Genomic DNA, 27,405 nt, shown 5'->3' with positions numbered 1-27,405 from the left:
CAGTATGATTAACTTCAAATGTTTATTTTGTTTACCAATTTCTCTATGAAGATGACAGTAAAGATGCTCAGGAGCATGGTCAGAGTCTGACAGACGACACCAAGGAAGCCAGTCGGCAGTCGCCAAGCCGTCCAGTGCACATCAACATGCTGGATCAACTCCACCTAGCCACCCTGGCTCTGGCCTCTCAGTCACCAGCCGCTACCCGAATCCTCCTGGAGTCCAACTTTCCCAGAATGCTGGCCAATGCCCTGATGGACTTCTGCAACTACGAGATCTACCGCAGTCGGCAGGGATCGGCGGAGGATGGCACAGCTAGGCAAACCGACTCGTACAAGCTGATTGAGGGGCAGGGACTGTCATCGCCGCGGACATACAGCACAGGCAGCTCTGATGGAAGCACGGTGTCTGTGATCCATATCACATCGGACAAGATTGCCCCAATCCTGGACCTGTTCACAGAGCTGAGCAGCCAGCTGGTGATGAAAGACTGGCTTGGGGGACCGGAGGGTAGTGTCTTCTGGTCCTCATTGCTCATGCTGCTTTGTAGTGTCAGCTCCAACGTTGTGCAGCCCAACACCCCGCCCGCCAACACCCATACCCACAAGGCCGCAGTGATGACTGCGCCGCAGAGGGCCACCGTCGAGTCATCCACCATCGCCTTCTTCTCCCGCGTCATCTCCTGCCACCCAGCCAACCAGCGGCTCCTGGCGCAAGTTGTGTGCGAGGTGGCCTGCAGTCGCAACAGTCAGGCCGGTGTTCGCCTGGCCATCTCGGGCTTCACCCGTCGCCTCATCTTACAGCTCATGCTGGAGGATGAGAGGATCCTGGTGTACATCCAAGGGACGTGTCGACTTTATAAAGGAAGGAGCAAGGCAGCCGATGGCGGAGCCTCACACCCACAGTTTGGTGTTGGGCACAAGTTCAGGGTGATGGAACCAAAGATGACAGCTACTGTTGGCACGCTAGTCACCGACGTCTGCGGTAGGTATTAAGCTTACTATTCATGGTAACTCCCTTAGCTACCCATATTCCTCATCGTCCAAGTCAAAAGCACAATAAATGAGGCATAGATGGGGGAAGATCATCAGATGGCAAAAGGTTTGCAATGCCTGAGCATCGTGGATGGTCTCTTACTTGTTATTTCCATTGTGTAGCTTTTTAAAGTGCATTCTTTTTAAGCAAGGATGCTTTGTGCACATTCTGGTGAAAATTCATCACATGCACTCAGCAGGCACAAACCAGTCCAGCCCAGCGGGTCATCATAGAATCTGAAGGTGTGTAACTCAAGCTAGTTTAATGTATAACGGTTTGCCCGTACCCAACGTATATTAATAAGCACTGTGTGCTATATACGTTGGGTACGGGCAAACCGTTATATATAATTAACATCTCCCCAATGCAAAAAAAAAAAAAAATACATCTTGAAAAAAAAAAAATACATCTTGAAAAAAAAAAAATACATCTTGAAAAAATACATCTTGAAAAATCAAGCTAGTTTGCCCGTCGGTATAGGATCCCACAGTGCATTGCGAGACTGAGAATTTTTCAGACACCTGATGAGCAAAGTGTTTGATCCCTCCACCTCAGATGCTCTGTCATTGGTGAAGAACAACACATCGCTACCCAAGGATGCCAAGGCAAAGACAGACAAGTCCAAGAAGGAAGAACCATTCGTCCTGATAGATTACCTGCCAGGCAAGAAGGAGTTACTGGAGTCTGAACAGTACATCAATTATGCCGCACACCAAGGTAACTGTTTATGACTAGTCATACAGTCTGGAGGTGGTCACCAGGATGACCACTTTTAAAGAGGGAAGTAAGTTAAGTGATTTCAATAGTAGAGATGGTCATGATGTGTTTTTTTCCTCAGGTTTTTATTTTCATTGAAGGTCTTCTAAATATCCTGTCTTTTGATTAGTTCTTGGCTTTAGTCTGTCATTGTGTCTAAATTACATGTCAATTGCAAGACATAATGCATACTTATGGGCACATTTGCATGTTACATGTGTGCATTTTATTGATTGTATCAGTAATACATTCATGGAATTCTGCTTCTTTTGTTTGAATTCACAGGAACCAAACTCCCAAAGCCTCCTCTTCCATTTACGTCTTTTGATGTGGACAAAGAGATGAATTCCATCTCGTTCTCTGCTTTCTCATCCTCGACCCTTGCCCCCTCCTCGCGACCCATCTCAAGCCATGCCTACTCTAAGGCCCCATCCGCCACGGCCGGCCAAGCCTCATCCTCCAAGCCGGCCCCCAAAGACCCTATGCAAGTACCCGTGGTGACCCTGGCCCACCACCTCCTGCCAGGGGTCAGCCTGCCGGAAGGGCTAGCACTGGGCCAACTACTGGCCGTCCTGCAAGGCAAAGGGTTCCCTCTGGGTTCACCATACTTGGAGCTGAGGTTAAATGTTAGGATGCAAGAGATTGGTGCAACATCCAAGACAGACAGCTCCAAGAGCAGGGAAGCAAAGGAAGGTAGCCACACATCTCAGTCTGTTGACCTTTCTCTAGAAGGGATGAATTATGCTAAAGACCATTCCAATGAGAATAATGCTGGTTCGTATCAGGAACACTCAGTGTACCCTCGTACAGTCATTTCTCACTCGTCACAAAAGTCAACATGGACGGAATTATTGTGACGGGGGGGAACACATCAACCCTGTCGAATTTTTCTTGAATGTGTGACAGTAACTTGGAAGCAACGAGCTTTTCATTGGAATATCGCAAAGTCCCACCAGGAACAGACCGTGTTTGATAAAAGAGCATCTCAGTTGGAACAGGAATGATTCAACTTTTAAGACATTCCTTATCAGTAATTTTTGTTCGCCTGTGACAGTTTCTTCTCAGAATGATGGAGTCAGATTTTAAATGAGAGAGTTGGAAATCTATTGCAAGGACCAATTTTCAAATGGATTAACCCTAACCCCCCATGGTGTATGTAAAATCTTATTGAAATTGGAAGATTTGGGAGTGTTACGGTTAAGGTATTTTTTCTGGTGTAGTTCCGTTTGCCATGTTTGGGAATTAAGGTCACTTTTATTTTGCGTCATCCCAGCAGCAACAAAGAATGGTGCGTCAGCGTCAGCCCCACCAACCATCTCAGGACTCCCCAGCACAGTGGAAAAAGGCAACCCCTCTGACCAGTCAGTGCTGCTGGACTCGCCACCCATGCCCTCCTTCCTGCATGTCTTTGCCAGCCTAGGGGGCCTGGCACTGATTGCTGAGCACTTACCCATTGTGTACCACGACATCCCCAGGCAGGCTGCAGGGACCACTTCACGCCATTCAGAGAAGAACGAGGAAGGAGGAATGATGGCATGGCACTCCAGCACACCAGAGCATTGGGGATCAGCAGCTCAGGGCATTGTTGAAGAAGAAGATGTAAGTCACACAGAGAAGCGGTTCTCTATCACCGTTTCTTTACAGTGGGTGTGATTTCCCTGGATTTTTCCGATTTCAATATTTGTGCCCCCCGGTAGCTGTTGATTTTTAGATGTTTAGCCGTTCAGATCGTGTTGTTTTTTGGGCTCTGTTTTACAAAAAGAAACTAACAGACCAAGTGCAAGATTCACATAATCAGCCATTTTGAGTGGATGTATGCCTTGTTAGCAATTAAAAGACCTCGAAAGTCATACTACTTTACTGTTGCCGTTGTTATGACCACTCAGCTATATGCTTCTTGGATTTCTCTTCATGTCCCAACTTTAGTCCAAAAATAAGAAACCTGTCTTTTTTTTTCAATTCCATTCCTTTTCATCCTGTTTTGTTGTAGGAAACCCTCCTGAAGATTCCTAAATTCTGTTACATAAGCACTCGTGAAGCACTTATGACATGAATGTCATGCCTCACTCTTGAAGGGTCTTGTCGTTGTCTTAAAGAGGTCTTGACAACAACATGTGGTCATTCCATGTTTTTGCGCCCAGCAATCCAAAGACGATCCTTTTGAAATTTTGGTTGGAAAGTAGTGTTCTTTCCTTTTTGTAAAGTTTATGCAAGGACTTTTTTTTGAAGATGGGAAGGAGGTTGAGCAGATCTCTAGGATAATTTCTGATTAAAGAATATTGTATGTGGATTTTGTAAGCTTTCAATGAACAAGAATATTTCCATTATCATTTAGTAGCCAACTTGCTTTCTATTGTCTTCTCAACTGAAGTTCATGAATTTCAACATAGGTTTGATTCTCATAATACAAGGAATTGCAGAACTGCCTCATTTTCTGCTGAAATTGTCAATAATTCATAGAGATGCTTGTGATACAAAATACATTGCTGTGTTCACTTGTTTGGCACCGTTTTAAATTCTACGCATTGTGACGGTGTATCCCAGAGCTGTAATATTGTATTGAATAAAAGAAAATAACGTCTTGGGTCATTTTTTTTTTGTCAAAGCCGGCATTTTCACATACAGGCATGGAGCCGCCTGCTCCCAGCGGACTGTCCAGCTCGACTACGCCAGCGTCCCACGGCCCAGTCAATAGCACCGCGGTCATACCGCCTCACTCCCTGGCTGCCTTTGGTCTCTTTCTGCGTCTCCCCGGCTACGCTGAGGTCCTGTTGAGGGAGCAGAAGAAGGCGCAGTTCCTGCTGAGACTGGTGCTCGGGGTGACGGACGATGGAGATGGAGGTCTGCTAAACCCAGGATTCCTTGTTTTGCACTGTTTCTTGAAAGCGTTCGTTTAATCCCCCAAGCTACATTTAATGATTAGCACATCTGAAGAGATTAAGGGTTAATAAAATAAAGTGTATCATGCTATTAGCATAAGCCTTAATGAAGTTTTGGAATATTTGTAATGAGTTTTTCTGTACCAATTGTTAAAGTCACCCAAAATATTTCAGTGACACTGAAAATGACTCTAGATATTTCTTATGAAACTTAACATGAAGTTAAATATTTTGCGTATGTATAATTGATCCTTAATATTTTGTTGAGTCTAAAAAGTGACCCTTCATTTTTGCTGAATCAAAATTGATTATACATGTTTCGGTGAAGTTATAAAGTGAGCCATAAAAAAAATGAAATTTAAAAGTGACCTTGTATATTTTGCTGAAGCTCCTCAAACATTTCCTCATTGATAGTTTGTAGAGTCTTGCTTTCCTCTCTCTCTCTGCAGGTCACATCCTGTCATCCCCAGTGGCTTCATCTCTGCCCACCCTTCCGTTCACCGTTCTGGTCACCTTGTTTGACAGTACTCCCCTGACCACCGACGATGGCGTGCTACTACGCCGGCGGACACTGGAGATTGGAGCTGTTCATTTGCTGTTGGCCTTCTTGGCGATCCTGAGCCATCATGGGCCCAGGGTCAGTACTAAGGCATCTGCACAAGAGGTTTGTTCTCACTGACGTTGTTTATCAGTGTTGGAGTCAAGCACTTCTAGTACATACAGTTTCTTCAAAAGTACTCACGAGTTTTCACTAGAACTCACAAGTCTTCGCTAGAACTCAAGCCTTCACAAGTCCTCACAAGTACCCCAGTTTCAGTGTAAGCCATAAGCTATTAATTAAGAAGTGCTTGACTGTAGAACTGTTATGTACAGTCATCATTGTCCCCAGGACTCGGAGGGAGTGGAAAAAACTACAAAAATTACAAGTAACATAATATCATGATCAGTGTTTGATGTGTGACAATGGATCTTGCTGGTGTTGGAATCGGAGTAACTGTCTCTTGGAGAACTATGAGATAAATCCTTTTTTAAAGGGAGGACCAAAAGTCAAAATATGGCTTGTATATAGGTTGTGTACATTTCAAAATTTCATGGGGGTAGGAACTTCTGCAATTACGCCACTGGACCTGGCTGAGATTTTAACTGAAAAGTGCCTGATTTTTTTCTTATACCAAAAAAGTCTTTTTCAAAGCCTTAAAGCTGTTACTTATACATGGGTTGTTCAGTTGATTGTGTATTTCATTGCAAGAAACAAATTGTGTTTCCTGCAGTGGAACAGCCCCCAAGGCAGTCAAGGCTCCGCCCCTCCGCCTACTACTGAGCAAAAGAATCAGTCATACTGGGCCAAGGGCACAGGGTTTGGGACGGGGTCAACGACCTCTGGATGGAACGTGGAACAAGCATTGAACAAGCAGAAGGCGGAAGAGGAGCATGCCACGTGTCTGCTCCTGGTGAGACATAAGATGGATTTTAAGAGCGTAAAATAGAAAAGTAGATACGAAATGCAAGTGTGACATCAGGAAAGAAGGTGTTCATGAGTTAACTGAACATGTGGTCATAGATGCTGATTAAGAATTCTGCAAGATCCATTCCATTTGGTATTGTGCTGATTAAGAATTCTGCAAGATCCATTCCATTTGGTATTGAGATACACTCAGATTGCCCCATGCTCCGAACATTCTGGGTTTGAAGCAAGTGGACCACCATTAGCATGTACATTTCTTTGCTGTGCTGTTTCCAGTGGGAACTGATAGTTCAAGACCGGTAAAGTGCCTACCAGAATATGTTAAAGGTTTTGAGCTTTGAGAGAGTTGATATTGAGTAATGTAGACTTGGAGCAGGGCTGTAAAAATCTGTTCAAGATGTATATGTGGGTTAAAAGATAGATGTGAACTAACTATTTGATAGTTACTACAGGTTGACCGGTTCGTATGACTCAGTATCAGATTGTGTACAATATCTGAGTGGATTCCTGTCTTGTGATTGGTTAAGCTTTAATCACATGACATTAAAGTATTCATCCCATTGCAAATGCACAGCGTTCCCACAACAGAAAAATAGAACATTGAGGTGCACAGTACACAGTAAAAACAACTTCCTAATCCATAAACCTTATGAACTTGTAGGCGAAGCAGACATTTATCCAGGTGGGTTTATTTAGGCACTGTATAATACAAGTAATAAATGATTCACAGTTTTGCAGTGGAGAGGAATGAGGCGGCAGATGAATGGCGCCATTCCATTCAGCTTCTGCTTCATGAAAGGAATATTTTATCTGTCATCTTTTGAAATTCTTTTTGTAACACACAGAAACACGAATCATTTTTATAATGAGAGAAAGCATTTCTATCAATTCATCCATGAACTGTAACTCTTTGTCGTTAACAGGTGTTGTCTAGCTTTATAAGTCCTAACCCCCACCGGATTAGTGACCCTTTGACCTCCCAGAAGGATGCCTCTGGCGATGTTAGCGTGGAGCAGCTCAGTAGCATCTTCCCAGAGGTCTTCGTCGAGTTGCTTAGCAACTCCTGCCTCATCCCGGCCATTTCCTCCTACCTGAGGAATGATTCAGGTTAGATAAAACTTTCCAATGTCTTTCTTGATCTCTCCAACCCCAGCTCTCCCCCCTGCAATCATGCCAAATAATCTGTCATTTGTTCTCAGTTACACAGCCACCTTGTTTGACTTGACTTTTGTAGTCTCAATCACAAAATTGGCATACGATTTGGAACATTCAAGTGTATGCGCCTTTCTTACTTTAAACAGATACATTCCGAATGAATTTGCATTTGATTTTCATGCAGGGATAAACCATCTTTTGTCTTTAGATAATTGACGAAAGTTAACTTCCCTCAGTTCGGCAAGACACCTTCTGCATGCACATACTCAGAGAAGCCTCATGCCGAACTGATGCTTATATACATGAATCTAAACCCTAACTGTCCTCAGTTTCCCTTCTGTTACAGTACTGGACATGGCCAGACACGTGCCCCTGTACTGTGCCGTATTGGAAGTGCTGAGAGCACTATCCCAGAATCCCTTGCTGGTCCCTCTGCTGCTACCCCAAGATGACGATCACTCAGACCTGTCGTTGGTTGCTCTCTTGGAGAAAATGAAGTCTTGTGTGGATACGTACACCTCCAAACTCAAGTAAGGACAAAACAAAAAAATCAGCTTGAGCTTGTCTCCAGGAGATGGTGTGATTTCTGTGCATGAATGAGCCTGCAGTGACAAGATCATCATGTTCCATTGCATTCTCATCCTCATATTCATTCCTGTGATGCACAGAAACTCCATCCATGTGCACATTCTGCTGAAAATAATCTATATATTGCACATCATTTGCACGCATGGACCATTCTCTGGCTTTCTTGGGGGTGCCCCATTTCAATTCTTGCCCGAATCCCATACACCATTTGGATTTTACTGACCGTTCAGCAATCTCGTCACGTGTATTAAAGCTAAATTCCCGAGGGCAAGAATAGTTCCTGACGATTCATATTTTCAGGTTTAAATGGGCAGACAATTCCGCACTTTCAACTTTCGCAAATTCACAGCTTGAATATTTGATCCGGCGTCGCAATTTTGCATTCGCACTAGCTCTTGCACCAAGGACGAATTGGCCTTTGTGCATCATTTGCCTGTCTGTTATCACAAACAGATTGAACAAGGATCCTAAGCCTGCCCATCACGTCAAGCAGACTGGAGGACCAAGCACCGAGGAGGACTTAGAGGCCGAGGGACTGACGCTACTGGTGCCTCAGATACAGCACACCGTGGATGTCGTCAGGCAGGGGACCAGCAAGCTGATTGCAGACGCCATGGGTAGAATATCCATCTATGTTAGACAGTTAGGGGAAAACCTGACACCAAAAGAGCAAACCTTTGTCTGTCAGTTGGCGTGTATCTCTGAAATTTCCTCATGGCCACAAATTTGCCCTTAAGAGGAAATCTGTCACAAGGTCATCTGAGAGAAGGGGTACCCAACTTTTCAATTCAGTATTTTACCATTTAAAAAAAAAGTGAATGATGCAGTGTCACTCAAGCAGTTGTCTGTTTGGCTACAAATTTCAGTCATATTCAGACCTCTGTCAAATCTGCAGGTGAGTTTAGTGGGTATCTGATACGGTTGGATTGACGGCGTTTCTTTGAAACCTTTCATATTTCCAGGTGATGATGAAGGTGGAAAGGGCAATAGGCCAAATGGCCGTAGTCTCAGCGAGATTGCCAAGCTCACCTTTGAGGAGAGATACACCACCATCATGAAGAAGCTTCAGTTTGGTAATGTCAACCTTTGCCCTCTCCTGTTCAGTTCTTTCCCTACCCAACAAGGGAAGCTCTGTGTTTATTTGGTTGCCTTATAGCACTGAAAAACAGGATAAACTATTGTCTGTCCTGAAGCCGGGCAGGTCAAAATGTTCATTCCCGAGTTCCATTCTACCAGTTATGACTTTGGTAAATCTTGTTTTCTTTTAGCTGCAACACATTTCAAAGATATCGTTCTAGGAGTCTACCACTTTGATTTTATACTCCAAAAACAGAACAATTATAAATGGTCTTTCATGGACACTGTCGGGATAAATTCTAAAATGTAGAGTTAGGTACTATCCAGAGCATCAATCCAGGTTTTGGCCTCAAAGCCTACGTCAACTTAATTTGAAATATTTATGCACATTGACACTTGCTTAAGGAGGAGGATACATCACGACAATTAATTGACTTACAGTGCCAGGGAGGATATTATCTCTCATAAAGGAAACATCTGCAGTCCGTGTTCTGGGTGACAGACTCAGGTCATATCTTGTTCTCTTTTCCAGAGCCGGGTTTGGTCTTTGCTTATTGTAGACGCACGGGCATATACTTGGCAGTAGACCAAACTCCAGCTCTGGGAAACAGTTCCATACACGGACATCACTCGACACTCTGTGCCCAAACCCTGTGAGACTGGTCTACTGCCAAAAATACAGTGTTTTCTACGGAAATGCTCTGATATTTTCCCAGTTAAATTTGACTTTTTAGGACATGATATCACTTTCTGATGGCTCTTAAACTACTGACCGCAAGGGAAAATTAGTGATGTCCGTATGTGGAACTCTATACCAGTCCTGGAATCCTAGTACAGTGATCTCATCAGTGCCTTTTTGTGTCCAGATACTTTCCCAATGGTTGGAGAGGACGAGGACGGTAAGATCTACCTGAAGATTTCCCACCACTACGCCTCCAACATCAAATCCTATGGCAACGTGACTAATGCCTCCAGGGCCCGACGCTTAGCCCAGGAGGTTGTTACGCTGTCCACATCGCTACCTCTGTCGGCCTGCTCTAGTGTCTTTGTCCGTTGTGATGAGGAGAGGCTGGATGTGATGAAGGTAAACCAGCGTTTCCAGTTTCTAGTTTATACCCGTTCAAATGCAAAGATAAGGGTTCCCAGAAGTTTATGACTGTCTGTGACTGTATATGACTGTGTGTGACTGTCCAAGTTGTGATTTGTAGATCTGGGCTGCCATATTACTTAGGATCAGTCTTCTTATCAGAAAAGAAAGTAACACCCATGATGGACTAACAAAGAACAGAAGACTAGAATTTTCATCATGTTCTGCCTAGCATTAGTTTAACAAGAAATCAAAGATCTTTGGTTTCTAATCCAAGTATCAGTCTCTTTTGGGGCAAAGGGAGTGACTTCTGTCAACTTTGGCATCTTCCTCATTTAACAGTTTGATAAAATGGAGATTTTGATAAAAGCTTTTAGTGTTTAAAATAGTAAAGTATTTCCAGTGGTAGAGGGAAATTCAGTTCTACGGTAATCTTTGTAGTATGATAGGAGAGCACACAAACCAGCAATGGGAAACTTGTAGTCTGGTCTAGACTGTAAGGAGGATTACATGAACTAACGATCATGTTTCACTTCAGCTGTTGGGCTAAACTGCCATTCCCAAATGTGAATGAATTCCTCAATGTGAACGGAGGCATGTTTTGGCATTTATGCAGTCTTCATCCCCCAAGAAGTGTCTGACATCACAGCATAAATCATCAAAACATGGCATCAGTAACCTTCACCCCAAATTGTTACGTCTCAATGAATCCTAGATTAACAGTAGGCATGTGCCATCCTTGCCATCTTTATGTAGACCTGCCGAAAGGTTCGCAACGTGCAAGGTGTAGGAGCCTTGTTGTTTTCTCCTCTGAAAATCAGGTTTAGAGGCACTGGGGGTCAGGGTTTTCCATAGCAAAAGAAGAGGAATAGTTACTTAAATCATCTGCAGAAAAAAAGACTTCTTGGCTACGGCTAAGAATGGCACTTACATCTATGAAAGCCTCAGGCTGGCAGCTACAGCCATTTCCCATAGACGCGTATGCAGCTGTCAGCCACTGCCAGGTAATTCTCCCTCATTGCTAGACTGTGCCGTACTAGTCTACACATTGTGCAGAGTTCACGAATACCATGACTTGTATGCTCATCATTGGACAGGTGCTGATTACTGGTCCCTCGGACACCCCGTACTGCAACGGCTGCTTTGAGTTTGATGTATATTTCCCTGGGGACTATCCAAGCTCGCCCATGCTGGTCAACCTGGAGACAACGGGTCACCATGGGGTAAGGTTCAACCCCAATCTCTACAACGACGGCAAGGTGAGCCACAGAAGTCCGTTCATGATGTTGTCAGGTTCAGGTTCAGTTTAATGTACATACTATGAAGTAGTTGAATACAGATGGAGAAAAAGTGTTCATGGAACTTATTTTTAAGAGCATGGAGAGGCCAGACAGGAAGCCAAAGCTTGTATCTAGGGCCGCCCCTGTAAAGAGAGTACATTTAGTAACAGGTAAAGCCCTAATTTGTAAATGTCTGTGATGGAGTCCAACAAAATGAGTCTAAGTCCTCAGAGGCACTTTTGATTGAAGGGCCTTTTAAAGAGTTGTGTACAGTGGATGTTGGTAGGAACTCTTACTAGTTTTCACTCACTTAATGCCCGTGTCCATTAAAACAGTAAACTAAGGATGCGCTAAAGGACGGATCTTAGTTTAGTTTCTCTAATGCAAACTATGACAAATTATTGGGGAAAAAATGGCTACAAGATGTATTTTGCTTGAGCTGGTCACATGTTCCTACTGTGTGAGTTCAGCATGGATCGTCTGAAAGCTTGCAATGGTATCTCTCTTACCAGGATGACTGAAAAAAACATGAACAAGCTGATGAATTGGGATAGGTTTGATTCACAGGTCAGGGGTAATAACGCATCATCATGCTAGGTGGATGTGATCGTGTTTTTCTGTGATAGGTTTGTTTAAGTGTCCTCAACACTTGGCACGGCCGACCTGAGGAGAAGTGGAATGCCCAGACGTCCAGTTTCCTACAAGTCTTGGTCTCAATTCAGTCCCTCATCCTTGTGGCTGAGCCGTACTTCAACGAGCCAGGCTACGAACGGTCCCGTGGCACGCCCTCGGGCACACGGAGTTCCAAGGAGTACGACGCCAACATCATGCAGGCCACGGTTAAATGGGGCATGTTGGAGGTTCTACGGAACCCTTCACCAAGCTTCAAAGAGGTGAGCTTGCCTAGATCGCCCCCAACAAAGGAAAAGTCTGTACTCATTATTAAAAGTAAACATCATCTTCATTGGTCACGAGGGGGCCATCAGATGTAGGTATCGATGCCAAGTTACCTCTTGCAGACAATAATGGGTTTAAAGATCCAGTCTTGTAGTCAAGATCAATACAAGATCAGATCAAGACCAATCACAAGTAACCGTCCCACAATCTTTCATTGAGGTTCCAGAAGTATGCATGCTTATGGTTTCTGAGCATATTGGCATGCTCAGGACTTTCATAGAGCCTGTGAGGAATAGCTGAAGTTCTATGATTTTTCTGTGTGAAGTTTTAACCCTATCCTGACGGGGAGCCCGTTTTCGGGTACCTTGGGTTGTACGTATAGCTGGGGTGTCTGAAATTGGACAGAAGAGCTGTGGGCCTTGTAACAAAAGACCGTACTTGGAACAAAAGACAGCTGCTGGGAATTGCCAACATTTTTTCAGTTGTCAATAACCGTGGAAATCCATCATTTTTGGGAAAGATTATATCACTGTTTGTGGCATTCAGCACGAGCTGGGCTCTTTTTACAAGGTGGCAGGCCTGGCTGAAATACTCCGGCTTCAATAGATGTTGTCTGTCAGATTAGGGTAGCCACCAGACAGTCACTCCATAAGGTTTAGGTGTTCAGGAAAAAAGATATGAATTTTTGAAGATTTTCAAAAACCAAAGATGTTGAAAAATCACCTGTATGTAGGCACTGCAATTTTAAAAGCACCCAGCAGGAATTGGTTAAGTTTTAGTTCAGTGGATTGGCATATTTTAATCTGGCAGACGTTTTTGCAACCAATGAAAGCGAAGCTTTCTCTGTTTGCATTGCAGGTGATCCACGCCCATTTCTTCTTAAAGCGGGCAGAGATAATGAGCCAGTGCGAGGATTGGATCAACCAGTTGGAGTTATTGTCCAATGACAAGAGAGTGGGGCACACGGTGGCCCATCACTGGGTGGCCCTCAAGGTAGGTAGACAGAGGGAGCATGGGTCGGTGCCCATGGCTTGTCAGACTGCATTTTGAAATATTCATCAGAGGCACAGTTGGAGCTCTGAGACCTCCCAGGCTGAATGAGTCTCTAGCAGGATTGTGAATTTATCAGTCGGTTTGTATTAGTGCCTTCCCAGTCTTAAGTATTAGTGCCTAGATCCCAAACTTCCCCAACTTAAGTATCAGTGCCTAGATCCCAAACTTACCAGTCTTCAGTGTCAGTGCCTAGATCCCAAACTTACCAGTCTTAAGTATTAGTGCCTAGATCCCAAACTTACCAGTCTTAAGTATTAGTGCCTAGATCCCAAACTTACCAGTCTTAAGTATCAGTGCCTAGATCCCAAACTTACCAGTCTTAAGTATTAGTGCCTAGATCCCAAACTTACCAGTCTTAAGTATTAGTGCCTAGATCCCAAACTTACCAGTCTTAAGTATTAGTGCCTAGATCCCAAACTTACCAGTCTTAAGTATTAGTGCCTAGACCCCATACTTACCAGTCTTAAGTATTAGTGCCTAGATCCCAAACTTACCAGTCTTAAGTATTAGTGCCTAGATCCCAAACTTACCAGTCTTAAACCACTTCATGCCGGGGCATTTTTCAATGTTGATGATGCTGGGCCAGCATGACTATCATTTTTTTCTGTTTTCAAATCCTTCAAAAATTCATCATTTCGGTCGTTTATAGCCGCACAAAGTAATCTTCAGGCACTACTCTAAGTTAATAGGTGACCTTCATTGACGCCCGAGTATTTCAGCCAGGCCTGCAGCCTTGTAAACAGAGCCGAGATTGTGCGGTGTTATATAATGTCTTTTGTTCACGAACCTGGCTCAGTGCACTGCCGACCTCTTTTCAATAGGGGCCAGATTAGCGTGCAGCGGTGCTGTGTGGCTCATCGCTGCGGTGGTGGAGCGCTTTTGTCCCCGGTGGTAATCCGCTCGCTCTCAATGCCCCAGACCCTGGTATAGGGTTTCAAAACAAGGCTGGATTATCACCACTTTTGAGAGTGAAAAATGCCGGTCATGCCCAGCAGCCTGGTCTTTTGTTTGGAGTACGGTCTTTTGTTACAGGGCCCTGTTTCCTTCGTCTGAGTTCGGAGACCCCGGCCACCCACATAAACCATACGTCTCCGATCCCGGAGCCCTCGGCAGGAAGTGGTTAAGTATCAATGCCTAGATCCCAAATTTACCAGTCTTAAGTATCGATGCTTAGATCCCAAACTTCCCCAACTTAAGTATCAGTGCCTAGATCCCAAACTTACTAGTCTTAAGTATTAGTGCTTAGATCCCAGATTTACCACTCTTAAGTATTAAACAAATCCAAACCACTAGGTACTATTAACTTGGAAATCCTCACAGCAAGGGTCTTGCCTTGATACTCATGTTAGACAGGCAACAATTTACAAAAGCTGGTTTGGATTTAAACTCTAAAAGTGATCCCCAGGAAGAGCTTCTGTGCATTTACAGACCAACACTCACCAAAGGATGGCTGGCTTATGAGGCACCAGTGGACAGATTTAGTCTCTTTGCATCAAGTCAAAAATTTGCTGTCACTTATGCTATGTCTGAATCCACATTCAAAATTCAGAAGAAATCCAAGATCGGTGTGCGCTTTGTTGCTTGACAGTTTCTCTATGCATCACCAGGATGAGATGATTACTTTCGTGCAAAAAACCAGAAATTATCCATGGTGATGGTTGGGCGATTTTCAGTTTAGTCCATGCTACCAATGATTTCAGGCATTGTTTGTCATTGTTCATTCTTGCGTCATATCTTTGACTCGTTAACCCTAACCCTCCTCAATCCTCCAACAGGTGAAGGATTGAGGAGGGTTAGGGTTAAAGTCACAAATGATACGACTTTTACTGACATTTGTGGATTTAATCCCAATCATGTGTGCTGTACATCGTACAAAGCGTAAGTCCTCACGCCTCTCTTCTCATCTTCTTTTAATCAGAGACACACAGCACGTCTTCGTGAAGAGCTGGCTAAGCTAAAGCCCCCGGCCAATGTCCTGGAAGAGTTCCCAGAGTGGGAGTCTGTACCAGAATTCTGCTTTGAGGACACCAGCAACAAACCCTCCACCTCCACTCAGGGAGCAGCCCACAGCGGCACGTCAAAGACAGCACCAGCGGGGCAGGGAGCCACGTCCTCGGTGCCCTCCACATCCTCACAGGGTGCCTCCGAGGATGTCAAGAGCAGCAGTGAGTTGGAGAGCATAGCCAAGGCGTCAGTCAACGACAGCATCATCAAAGCCTTGGGGAAGGAAGAGGTAATAGAAGGCGTGAGCGTGATAGACACAATCGTCATTGAGGGAGAGAGTACCTCGTCAGCTTCATCTTCATCCATCCTCGGGGATCTGTCTGGTGGAGATGAGGCGGGGTTGTATTAACAAAGGCTTCTCCTTCATAATGAGTTCCATCAACACTTGTAACAAGTCAGGAGTTTGTGATTGTCACACACTGGGGATTTTCTTGAGTGTGATCGTTGAGTGCATTATATTTTAAAAGGGTTCCTTTTGTCTGTCGTAGCCTGAGATGAGGTTGAGTGGAACATTACTTAAACACAAACCTCTTTTATAATTTAAGGAATATGCTTTGAACTACAGGAGCGTGTCATCTGATTGACTTAAAAAAAACCCAAATACTGATCTGATGCTGATATTTATGCCAGACCTTCACTTTATGTTGATATGTTACAGATTGAATTGCCCCTATTATTTGAATTATCTCTTCCAACTGACGCATTATGACTTTATAAATTAATAATACCTGACCTGATAAATCTCAAAATTTCAATCTCTGTTCATAAATGTTGCTCTGAAATTTCTTTTAACTGTAATTCTTTTACGTGAAAGTGATTGGAAAAGTTTCATTCCTGAATTAGATGCAGATTGAGACGGCTGAGATGGGAAGAACGTTTGTGGGAAATGTTTGATATCAGTGGCATTGTTACATTAATACAGGTGTAATTTTTATTCTTTCTTGTCAGATGTTGCATATATGTGTTTTAATGAAGAAATCCATACCATATGTGAGCCACATTTTTGACACCCAGTGTAGATTTCCTTACGAATGCTTTTGTTTGTGGGACAGTGAAGTTAGCTTCTTACTGATAGGTTCTTTGTTAAGGCTCAGAAAATATAGAATTACAAGCTGAGTTTGCCTTGCCTTTTCAATAGACCTCTTATTTCAGTCTATGACGTATTTGATTTGTCTGTTCAACCTAAACGGTCACAAATCTTTGAAAATCCAGCACTTGGCTGTTTATGTAGGATTTTGATAGTATTGTGACTTCTTGGCCTGGATACTATTACAAAGAATGTTCAACTGGTTACTTCAGTGGTGGTTTATGGAAAAATTCAGGAAGCATCCTTTTAGAAAAGTGCACAGGAATATCTAGGACTGAAGAAAACTGTATTTATTGTAGAGACAAGAAGCATAGTTTTCACAGAATGCCTGAAGCTGCAGTTGAAATCTTGCGTATGGCTAAAAACGAGGGGTGAAAGTTGAGGGCAGTTTTTCAATAGGAAGCCTTCAGGGCAGATACTTCATGGAGTGTGTGAGAAGGGTCAGGAGCAAAGCGCTTCAAGTAAAATTGGTACGTGCGTGCTTAGGATTAGATTGAGGTTGTGATTTTTCATCTAGAATCTGTAATTTGTAACAGAATTAAACCCGTATGTAACATACAGGGAAAGCTGAATGTGTCTTTTTAAGCATGCTTACAAAGTGTTTTCCAGTCAACAAGGAAATTGAGCAGGTATTTTCCCTCATAAATAAAACATGATTCTGGTAAATATTTGTGGACATTTGTCAATTTGATGTTGATTTTGTTTTGTTCTGAATGTCGCTTTGGTTCAGTCTCACTGATTTGTAAAGTCCCATTTCAACATGTAAATTAGGCATATAATTGTAGTTTACTGAATTGTCGCGTAAAAAATTGTACCAAAAAGGTGACTGATAAAATTTAAGAAACTATTTATTCTGTTGAATAAACTATTCAATGCAATTCTTTCTGTGCTGTCAATCAGTGCAAATGTGCATTTACTGTTAATCGTAGTGTGTTGGCCATTGGAATTTGGAGAAATCGTAGCGTAGTACTAAAAAAAAATCAGCTTTTATTTTGCATTAAGCAGTAATGTGACATATAGTAGTATTTTGCATTAAGCAGTAATGTGACATATAGTAGTATTTGCTTATATTTTTCTTTTGGTGTCTTTATTCCCCAGGTATGGGTGCCTTTTTATTTGAAACATTTTAAACTGTTTTTCTTATTTTGTGTATAATGAACAAATCGGGCAATGGTATAAAAAAAAACACCAATATGGATACTTTCTATTATGTTAACATTTGGATAAAATAGCCCATTTAAGCCTTCTTGTAATTTCATAACAGAAGTGTTAATTCAGCAGTCATTTCTCTTTGATGGAGGAATGAGAAACCATTAGGAATTAAGACATTTTCAAATTTGTGAGGATAAAATATACGCAGAGCTATCACAAGATGAACTTCTTGTTAAGGAAAGAATTTATTGGATGTGGATTACGTTTCTACAAAAGCCCATACTTATTGTAGCTAGAGTTAATTCTTTGACAGTGAACAAGTGTGGAGGTACAGTTACACTAGAATGACCACTGTATGACTTTAGGATGGATTCATGTGCTGAAGTTAGTGTATACAGTATAATCAAATCTGTAAATTGTATACAGAAAGCTTAATTGTGCTTTTGTTACGGAAAAATAAAAAATGTATAAAGAAATTGTTCATTGTATTGTGCTTTCATGTTATTTGAACTAGAATTTGGTCTCTTAAAATTGAGCAATTGTATTATAAACTATAATTGAACAGTAAGCAAACTAAATGGCTACTATCCAGCTTTGCCAAGATGGAAGTGATTTTGAGAGGGTAGGAGACTGCATGAATATTACAATGCAAGAATAGTTGATGGCCCGTAAGGTGTTGCTTTGCTTGGCTTTCTCACCATGAAGACCATGTGGTTTTTCTCACTTCAAGGCATTTTGCGGATTCATGCATTTGAATGAAAAGTAATGCCCTTGTTCATATTTCTGTAAAAAAAGGGAAGTTTCTGAAGAGCAACAGTCAAGTAAAGCACTAAAAATAAAATATCGGTTTGAAGAATTTCAATTTCCCAGTGCCAGCATGTATGACAAAACATGGAACCGGAGATTAGTGCATTCCCTACAAATATCTGCAAAAAAGGTTCGAACAGAAAAAACTGTCTTATGAATGTCTTTTAACATAACAGTCTTAAAGAAAATATGAGTAGTAAATTACATGCTGAAATACTCTTGGAACTTTATTAAATCCAGCCTTTTATAATATCTGGAAAATTTCAAAATAATTACAACGGTATACAAATGCACATTCTTACAAAGTGAATAGATATATCTAATAGATACAAATGAAAGAACCAGCAGTGTTCCAACAGCCAGTTGATAGGACAGTGACATTATTTACAATCTACTTGATTTTGAAAAGTGAATAATTACGTCCTACTTTTAGCTTTAAGATCTAAACAAGTAGGACTACGAGCTGTCTCCTTGGTATTGTGACCTTAGAATGATCTTGCTATTTTGGATAAAGTCACAGGTCGCATTAAATCTTTCCACGATCAACAGCATTGCAGAGCAATGGGAGACCTTGAGATGCTTGGTGGCAGCAGACAAACGGGTCCTTTTTCACAGTTGTGCACATGCTCAGAACTACTTCACATGCCTAGAACTATGCATGCGTGCCCAGAGCTGGCAAAAAGGACTGGTTTGCCCGCTGCCCCTAAGGGTCTCAAAACCTCCCAATGTGAAATAGTAGCATTCTAGCACTCCAAAGCAAAACGACTACAAGAACAGCTAGGCTTCTTCATTAGTCTCTAACATGTCTTCTTGGATCACTTCCTCCTGCATTTCCATGGTGCATTCGGGTTGGCCTGAAGACTGGACCAACAGAAGGCAGAACAGAGGAAACCCTCGATGGGGGCCACTGTTGGACCCACCAGTGTGTGGGCCACACGATGCAGACTGAAAGTGAACTGATGCTTGGCGTAGGGCTGGAAGCAAGGCTCACCACAGACGCACCACTTGACTTGGCTTAGGTGATGATACAGGTGACGGGGTAGGTCTTCCTCTGTGTAAGCAATTCTGAGGGAAAGGGGGGAAACTGTTAAGTGGGTTTACTTCATATTTGGAGTAAATGTCCAGTGTCAAAGAAGTTGAAGAGGAGAGTACCTTAGTTTCTTGATAGCCCGAGCAGCCACCTCTAATAGACTAGGAAAGCCTTCCTGAGTTCTTCCAAAGTGAGCGGCACTGCCCTCCAGCATCTGAGACTGGAAGCAGTTCCCAGTTAAGTCGACTTCCTCCAAGGCCAGGTCCATGAATGAGAATGGCAGAACCTCAATCTGGTTCCCTGCCACGCTGAAGAACCTCAGTCGGCCCAGCTGCCCGAAATGGTCCGGCAGGGCCGTTAGTTGATTGTTGGCAATGTTCAGGCGGAGAAGAGAAGCCAGTTCACAGATCTGTGGGGGCAAGAACTTCAGGGAGTTCCCTGACAAGTCCAGGGAATGGAGCGAGGTCCTCAGACTGCTCAGGCAGAGGGGCGGGGGAAGTCTCTCCAGGAGGTTATTGGCCACCTTCAGTTCAGCAAGAACAGAGAGCTGGCCAGGATTGTTGGGCAAAGCCCGGATACGATTACTGCTGAGATCTAGAGCACGCAGGCTCTTCATTTCCAGGATTCGACAGTCTACTCGGGACAGCCCGCATCCGTTGACCTGCAGTGACTCCAAACCCTTAGGAAATCTCTGTGAGATGGGATAGTCCGATCTTTTCAGGATAACCATTTTTGTCTTAGGTCGCTCCACCTGCGCGGTTGTTGCAGGGGTCAGGGTTGAAAGGTGAACCTTACTGAGACCACTGCTTTGACCTTTGTAGCTAAGTTTCAGTACAGACAGGAAATTCTTCAACTGTAGTGGATCCGCCTTGGACAAAAAATATAAGAATTGGAGACTGAAGAAACGGATAAGAACAATCAGTGTTTGAGAAACAGATTGGATGCCTACGACTAAACACAATCTGTGATCTTTGTTACGTAATTCTGATTGGTTTCATGTTGCTCAGAGATACTGTCCATGGTGTACATAAGACATGACAACTTAAATTACTCAATAAACCTTTAAAATCATACTTTTGAACAATTAATTTGTTTTGTAAGGGTTCTCCTTGAAAATTTGAGGAAGAAAAACTAAAGTGGAAAATCTGGACTAAAACGTACTGAGGCTAGCCAAGACTTGGGTTGCCAGGTCAGAGTTTTGATTTAGTCCTATCTTTGTGACGACCTGTGCGGAATTCATGATGTAGCCAAGCATGCTATTTTGCTAAACATGGTAAATATTTGACGAACAAAAGGAGACCACCAAACCAAGTATTGCATATTTGATTGCGACTTCTGTTAGGGTTTTTTGGGTGCTACTGTCGCTGAAATAACCGACAAAAATTATTTTGCTTTCTGTAGCGACTTCAAGTACGGTATTGATCTTTTAAATATATACAGTCGAACCTTGCTAATAAGAGACTTTGCTAATTACCTTGTTATAACAGGAAACCTGTATTATCAGGAATGAAAACAATGAAATATTGGATTGAGACCTAAAAGTCCTTGCTACAAGCACAATCTTGTATTAACAGTGCTCTTATTTATGAGGTTTGATTGTACCTTGCTGATGCACATATCTTGGGCTGGTTCCTTCAAGCGTAGCGTCACTTTACCTTCCTCAACAAATCTGGTGAAAACTTGTTCTACATTGTCCTTCAACTGCATCGGTGATTAAATGCAACGTGAGCAAGTAATTGTAAAGACACATTGGGTTTAAAAGGAAAACAATGTCATGTTTGATGAGTCAAGTGAATCTGATGATTTGGATGGAGGGGAACCAAAGCTTTGCTGGCAAAATATTCACTGCCTAATCTCTGTCACAAGGAGACTTTTCAGTGTTGATAGTTAAATGGCAAAAAAAGTTGTTTGAGTTTTGTGTCTTAGTTTTTGGCATGTGTGAGAAGTCGGACTTTGAATCTTATCTCCATGTAGCAATACATCAAACAATGCTTGCCTTCAGTCAGGAGTTCTTGGTGTTAATATGCTTGTTTATCCACAGGTCTTAGTTGTCTGCTGACATTGGCACTAACTTCTAACACGCCAGCAAATAAGGATTTACATATTCCTAAATCATTTCTGATTCTCTTATCTTCACTGCACACATATGCCTTCAGTAAGGAGGACTTTGCTCTCCAACTCTCATGTAAGGGACCGGGTCATGAATTTTAGACACTAACTATAAGCCAGAAACTTCCCATTTGCATCAATTTCAGTTACAATCACAGTTTCCGGTAGAGTTTAGTCAGCTTATAAAAGTTACCTTTAGTTCTACACAGGGTGTTATTTGGATTTTTCAAACTTTTAGGCAATAATGACGTGTATACGCTGATTAAAATTCTTTGTAACTGAGGAGGGGGGCAATATTCAGTTTTTATTTACTTTTTACTTTATCAATTTTTTTAAGATTTCAGTTGGATTTTCTTTTGCTGTCTACAGTAAAGCAACTTCAATAGACCTAATTGATTTAAGACTTGCATTTATAGCTACATATGTTAAGGGAAACATAACGATTGAAAATATGTTCCAAACTTGTTTCCCCAAAAGGGGGAACACTAAAATTAAAAGGGTGAGATGTGAACATTTTTCTTTTTCTTACCATGTCTTAAACCCAGGAATCTGATAAGCTTACCTTGTACTTTGTTCCGGTTTTGTCCTTGGCAGAGCACAGCATCAGGAAAACAGCACCCTCTGGCTTGCTACTGCTGCCACCGCGCCGACCAATCGCCAAAGAGCACCTCATTGGTCGGCCCTTGGCTTTCATACCATGTGAGGGCAACAGACGATTCTTGACATCCACATCACAAGAAAGACGCATGGTGCTTGGTGTAAAGATGTAAAATACTAACATTCAAAACGTTGAAGGTATGTGAATGAAACATTTAACAAGAACAGAACCCAAATCCCGTTGACTGCCTAAAAATGATTTTGCTAGAAAAAAACTAATGATAAAATTAAACAAACTAACCCCCAGGGTGTATGAAAAATTGTATTAAACCCAAACACCTGTACATGTACTTGTTTGCCCTCCAGAGAAAGGGCAAATGCCAAACAGATCGGTAGCTAGCCATACAAGTGCCTGATCATGGTTTAATCTTTGGGCCTGATCAGCTGGTCAAACTTATATACGTGCATTTCTTTTCATCATCATCCTATCCTTTCAGTTTCTTATTCTAAATTGAGCCCCAAGTCATGTCCTGTGCTGAATTCAATCTTTGGGTTTGTTGGTAAGCCGCAAAAAGATGCGCAGCTGTGTCATGTTGTGCACTACACTAACTGAAAACTATCAGACTAGCCCTAACACTAGTCATGCTAGTCACAGGGATATCAGATTGCACTTTTGTGCTGACCAACAACCTGTCTCACTTTATCCTTCGCATAACAGTAGACCAACTGTTGTGATAAGGACAGCATAAAAGAGCATGTGTCATGCGCTGGCAACCAACTGTACATGAACATTAGCAAACATGCAGAAAAGAGTGACTGTTTGCATATTTGTGCATATTGTACTGTTAAACCATAGGCCTAGGTATTGATCAGGTTGGGGACCAAACCACAATCTACCAAAGACGCCAGACTATGCATACACTGCTTGACTGCGCTAGGGCCACGTCAATTTGAATAATTCACTATTCAAATATTTGACCTTCAATTTGATCGAATATCGGAATATTCGGTTGTATCAACCGGCAGACTGTTGCTGAACAAACCATACATACAAAATAAGTTGCAATAGCACACACAATTGTACATTATGATCAATATAACAGCTTCTCACATCAAGGAGCATCTCCAGCCATTATTTAGGAAGATTTAAGAGATCATGAACAAGAATTCTTGCCCGGTTGAAAATTTCTATTCCTTTTAAATTGTTTCATGAATAATTTACTTTTTAAATCATTGTAAGATTTCAAATGCTTTTCATTTGAATCTGTTTGAAACAAGCCTCCATAGTGCAATTTTTCTCATTTAAAACAAAAGAAAATTTTCCTTTCCTTTTCATGAATTTTGCATTCAAATTCGAAAAAGGAATATTCATATATCTGACAATTGATCAAATATTCGGCACAGCCCTAGATTGTGCAACGATGATGTAATTTTTGAGCTACATGTATTTTTATATCAGAGTTCGCAGATGACATCGAACTCCTTATTGGCTGAAAACTTCAATACAAATTGCTCTGATTGATCAAATTTACAGAAAACATGCTACACCAAAAATAAAAGAATCTTTCCTTTCACTTAGTATCTCTAAAAGTGGATTGCACAGAATTTTTTGGTCGAATGTTGCACTGGAGGTGTTGAATTTGGTGGGTAGGCCAGTTCAAGTTTGCTTTGCTGAAGTTTACTTTATGCATGAAAGTGCTGCCGTTAAAAAATCTCCATCGATTCACCGCAAATTTCATGTTTTACCGTGGCAATTTTCCAAAATAGCGATCAGAAATACTTTTGTCATAATAGGCCATTTTCTAATACTCAATTTCGTCTCTGTCTCTGGCTTCATCTCCAAACCCAATCCCCAATTGTGGGCCTGAAGCATTTAAATTTAAATTGAAGAACTGTAATGTTTGGCTTTTTGCAGAAAAGAGTTCCACACATGATGCCCCTTGACATCCTGTGCACAAACCCTATGAGACTGATTTGAAAAATTTTAAGTGGTTTCTAAGTAAACGACTTGGATTTTTCCCTCCTAAATTGAATTTTTTGGACATGTTTTTGCCTTCTAATGGTTAATAGGTAACTGTAGGGAATAATCACTGGTGTCTATATATGGAGCTCTTCCCTTTTTGCATCTTACCTGATGTTTTGTGGCACTATCAGACTTACTATTGCGCTTACAAGTCAGGCAGTAAAAAAACAGTTGAAGCCTGTGACGGAGCCCAAGTCGAGTATTGGAAAACGGCCACGTCGCTGGAGTGTGGTTTGGTCCCCATCCTGTTGTTGATAGGCATGGTACACATGTACGTATACACAGTAGAATCCCCTGTCGTGGCACACTTCAGCTTTCACCTGACTTTCCTCTCACAGCAATTGCCAAACCTTTTTGTTGAAAAACTCAAAAGTCATTTGGTAGAGTGGCCCTCATGGTACATGATGTTGAACCTCTGTGAACAATTCCAGTGCTATGAAATTTCGTCTGAAATTAAAAAATGTGGGCGTCCGGCAATTGGGCTCAAATTCAGCTGGGTTTCCCTCATGTCCCTGACACACTTGAAAAAGTCTCAGAAAATCCTACATAAACGTTTCCAAATTCTTAGACTTGATCATTGCTCGTATTAAAAGCTACATTCCTTCCACGCACATTCCAATCCACACGTTTGTAAGAAAATTATTTCCACAGTATTGTGCACATTTTCAAAGTAGGCCTATTCATTTTGCCATCGGAAAAAATCAGAAAATTGGACGAAAACAGAAATTTCATCAGAACTTTGCAGCATATATATACATAACATCGTGATTTATGAATCAGAATATTGATAATTTGATGAATAATGAAGTTTCATTAACAGTGGATTTGAGGTAAAACTATTGCTCTGGTCATGCCAGTGAGACATGAGAGGGGAAAAATGAAAGTACGACACGTTAAACCCCCAGAACTGTTGCGTCTGATGTCTGCCCCGCTAGGGGTATAGGTACGACACATTAAGCCTGGTTTCCATATGTTCATTTGTAATGCAGACGGTCTGCAAGACATAGACACTCGTGGAGGAGATGCGGCACAATGCCATTCCACCCAGAAAATTAAAAACGGCACCCGAAACTCGGAAAATTTTCCCCCGAAAAAGCATTTTTGTAGGTGGCACTTTTTCCTCTTGAAGCCAAACTGATATTCTAGTTTGATGTAATTTGTTAATGGTCAGCTATTTTGTCGACGATTTGGGCTGCATATGTTCGTAATAAGGAGAAAATGGACAAAACGAGTGGTGCTAAGCGAGTGGAACATTGTTGTACGCCCGTCATGTCATGTTTTGTATAAATGTAGGCCTACTCAGCGACTCAACCTCAACGCAGACTGTCAGCAAAGTTGAACTGGGCTCAACTTTGCCGATCCGTCTGGGGCTGGCTTGCATTATCGGCGATACTTCCATTTGACATGTTCCATATGATGTCTGAGTTTTGTCTTGACATGCTTGATTGCATTGCTCTCTGCATTTCTTTACATCGATATGTTAACCAGGCTAAAGTTTAGGGTTTTCGCGCCATGTATGATCAACTAGGCCTAGTACTAGTAGTAGTACTACCGGTGGTACTTGTAGTAGTCAGTGGTAGTAGGCTAGGCCTATATCAGTGTACATTAGGCCTAGGTCGGCCCTATATCATATAGTCTACGGACATGACATGCATAATGGAGGCACGAACAGACTCTGACTACTTTTCCATGGACTAAGCTGACCTAAAACTTCTGTTACCAAACCATGTAGGCGACTACCACAGTGAACGAACAAGGTTGAACACACGTTCAGTGTTAGCTTGAAAAATAGTTGACAAATAGCAGCCAAAAACAACAACAATGTTGGTCGTGCTTGTTGCGCTAGCTCTAACAAGGCAGTCAAATGCACCGCCTAATGAGTAGCCAGTTAGCTTACAACATACGATTTGCAATCTTTACGATGCGACGAATGGGAGCTAGACTTCATCCGCACAATGTATGGTGTTCCATGTCTGCCATCTCGCATCTCTCATTCTATGGGGGACAACAGCAAATGTCCACTCGACCAATGCATATGTATTTTTAATTCAAATGAAATACACCATATTCATTAATAACTCAAAAATTTTCCGTATTCAACAACGCGTAATGCGACCGTGTATCCGGTTCGTAAGAGACTTCGTCACAAAGGCGGACGCACCACGATTTGCAGGCTCCCATTGGACGATCGCTGAAGTTGCGCGTTAACTTCCGGTTCCAGGGTTCCATGTAAACGGCGATCAATGTATGTAACTCTATGTGCAGTACTTACGAATCGGATTAACATTTTAACAATGCCCGCTGAGATTTGATTGGCGCACTGCCGTAAGCTTACGCCACTGATCTCTATAATAAAATCGAGATTAGTGGCCTACGCTCTGGCACCTGGATTGACTCGTCGCGCGCCCAGCGCCCGAAAAGGGCGCAAGGAAGGGCTGATGGCTTTACACTGTGATTGGTGTTACGATAATGCTCTAGCGCCCTCTTGTGGTAAGACCTTCGGGGTGATTGACCGGGCTGGGGAGGTCACGTTGTTGCTAACCGTATGCCGCCGAGTGTGGACGAGCATGGAATAAAGCAGTAGCTCATGTATCCTTAAATTGCCTCTTAAAGCTGAAGCCCCTTTATTAAGCTGCAACACCACAACACATAACAATTTGTGCACAACCGGTACCGACGGTGAGGTTATCACTCCCTGTTTGCGAAACATCATTTCAAGTTCTTAGTTAGCCAATGCCAACGCTTGATCGGGCAGCTTATATAAGAAAAAACACGGCTTTGAAACAATCAGGGCAATTCATCTTCTCACTATATGTATCATCAAAACCGCGTGTCTTTTGGCGATCTTTCTCAAATAAATTATTGGTTATCTTGATCAAGTTTGGATTAATTAATAAAGTGAAGTCAGAATAATTTCAACAATGAGGAAGAAAAAGAAAAATATCGAAATGATAACTGCCACATTGAGCAAGCTCGAGCACGTGGCAGAAATTTACCCACAATGCTCAGTGCGTTATTAGCGTTGACCCCGTGTGACGTATTTCCTTAACTAAAATCTGCGCAAGGCCATCGGCCCTTCCCAGCGCCCTCTTCCGGGCGCTCGGCGATGAGTGAAGCACCCGGAAACAAGACAGTTTAATCCATCCCTTTTACACAATTATGTTCATGCCCTTCACTTAGTTGGTGCGCATGCGTACTGAATCCCACACAGCCAGAAGCTAGTAAAATCATGGCTCTTGACCCAGGCAAGTGGACCCCAAAAGTAATCGATCAACATCAAGCTCAGACGAAATAGTAGTTTGCCCCTTATTTCCATACCGATTA

General features: G+C 42.3%; 2 protein-coding genes across 7 annotated transcripts in view; one reads left to right on the top strand and one right to left on the bottom strand.

Moving 5' to 3' along the window:
- The window catches only part of birc6 (baculoviral IAP repeat containing 6), a 66,424-nt gene extending 48,433 nt beyond the window's left edge, over positions 1–17,991 (top strand). Inside the window, 16 exon segments of the mRNA XM_087133460.1 lie at positions 52–984; positions 1,591–1,752; positions 2,077–2,484; positions 3,065–3,390; positions 4,398–4,632; positions 5,120–5,334; positions 5,942–6,121; positions 7,059–7,242; positions 7,637–7,820; positions 8,332–8,495; positions 8,841–8,951; positions 9,822–10,039; positions 11,140–11,301; positions 11,949–12,215; positions 13,078–13,212; positions 15,191–17,991. Of these exon segments, the coding sequence (XP_086989586.1) occupies positions 52–984; positions 1,591–1,752; positions 2,077–2,484; positions 3,065–3,390; positions 4,398–4,632; positions 5,120–5,334; positions 5,942–6,121; positions 7,059–7,242; positions 7,637–7,820; positions 8,332–8,495; positions 8,841–8,951; positions 9,822–10,039; positions 11,140–11,301; positions 11,949–12,215; positions 13,078–13,212; positions 15,191–15,625 (4,319 nt within the window). The 3' untranslated portion in view covers positions 15,626–17,991.
- Positions 17,742–26,533, bottom strand: lrr1 (leucine rich repeat protein 1). 6 transcript variants are annotated; one of them, XM_022248012.2, is made up of 5 exons: positions 26,354–26,533; positions 22,024–22,213; positions 20,955–21,053; positions 19,475–20,220; positions 17,742–19,387 (listed from the first exon to the last, which is right to left on the bottom strand). In XM_022248012.2, exons 2-5 carry the CDS (start codon positions 22,207–22,209, stop codon positions 19,138–19,140), a joined length of 1,281 nt encoding a protein of 426 aa, XP_022103704.2. In that variant the 5' UTR covers positions 22,210–22,213; positions 26,354–26,533; the 3' UTR covers positions 17,742–19,137. The 6 variants fall into 6 exon arrangements, with proteins under 6 accessions (XP_022103704.2, XP_086989592.1, XP_086989599.1 ...); XM_087133466.1 differs by lacking the exon at positions 26,354–26,533 and adding an exon at positions 26,243–26,348; XM_087133473.1 differs by lacking the exon at positions 26,354–26,533 and adding an exon at positions 24,190–26,194.
- Between the last annotated feature and the right edge of the window lie 872 nt (positions 26,534–27,405).

This window comes from Acanthaster planci, linkage group LG01, assembly GCF_054643075.1.
Source record: "Acanthaster planci isolate LZ-2023a linkage group LG01, COTS_SCS, whole genome shotgun sequence".
Lineage (NCBI taxonomy): Eukaryota > Metazoa > Echinodermata > Asteroidea > Valvatida > Acanthasteridae > Acanthaster > Acanthaster planci.
Note: the sequence above shows the minus strand (reverse complement) of the source record. Positions and strands in the feature narration are given on the sequence as shown.

Coding starts and splice junctions, on each gene's coding strand:
- lrr1 (XM_087133466.1), bottom strand. CDS start 26,310: ATGGAACCCTGGAACCGGAAGTTAACGCGCAACTTCAGCGATCGTCCA. Junction 22,214..26,242: donor ATGGGAGCCTGCAAATCGTG/GTGCGTCCGCCT, acceptor CTTTACACCAAG/CACCATGCGTCTTTCTTGTG. Junction 20,221..20,954: donor AAGATATGTGCATCAGCAAG/GTACAATCAAAC, acceptor TTTTTGTCCAAG/GCGGATCCACTACAGTTGAA.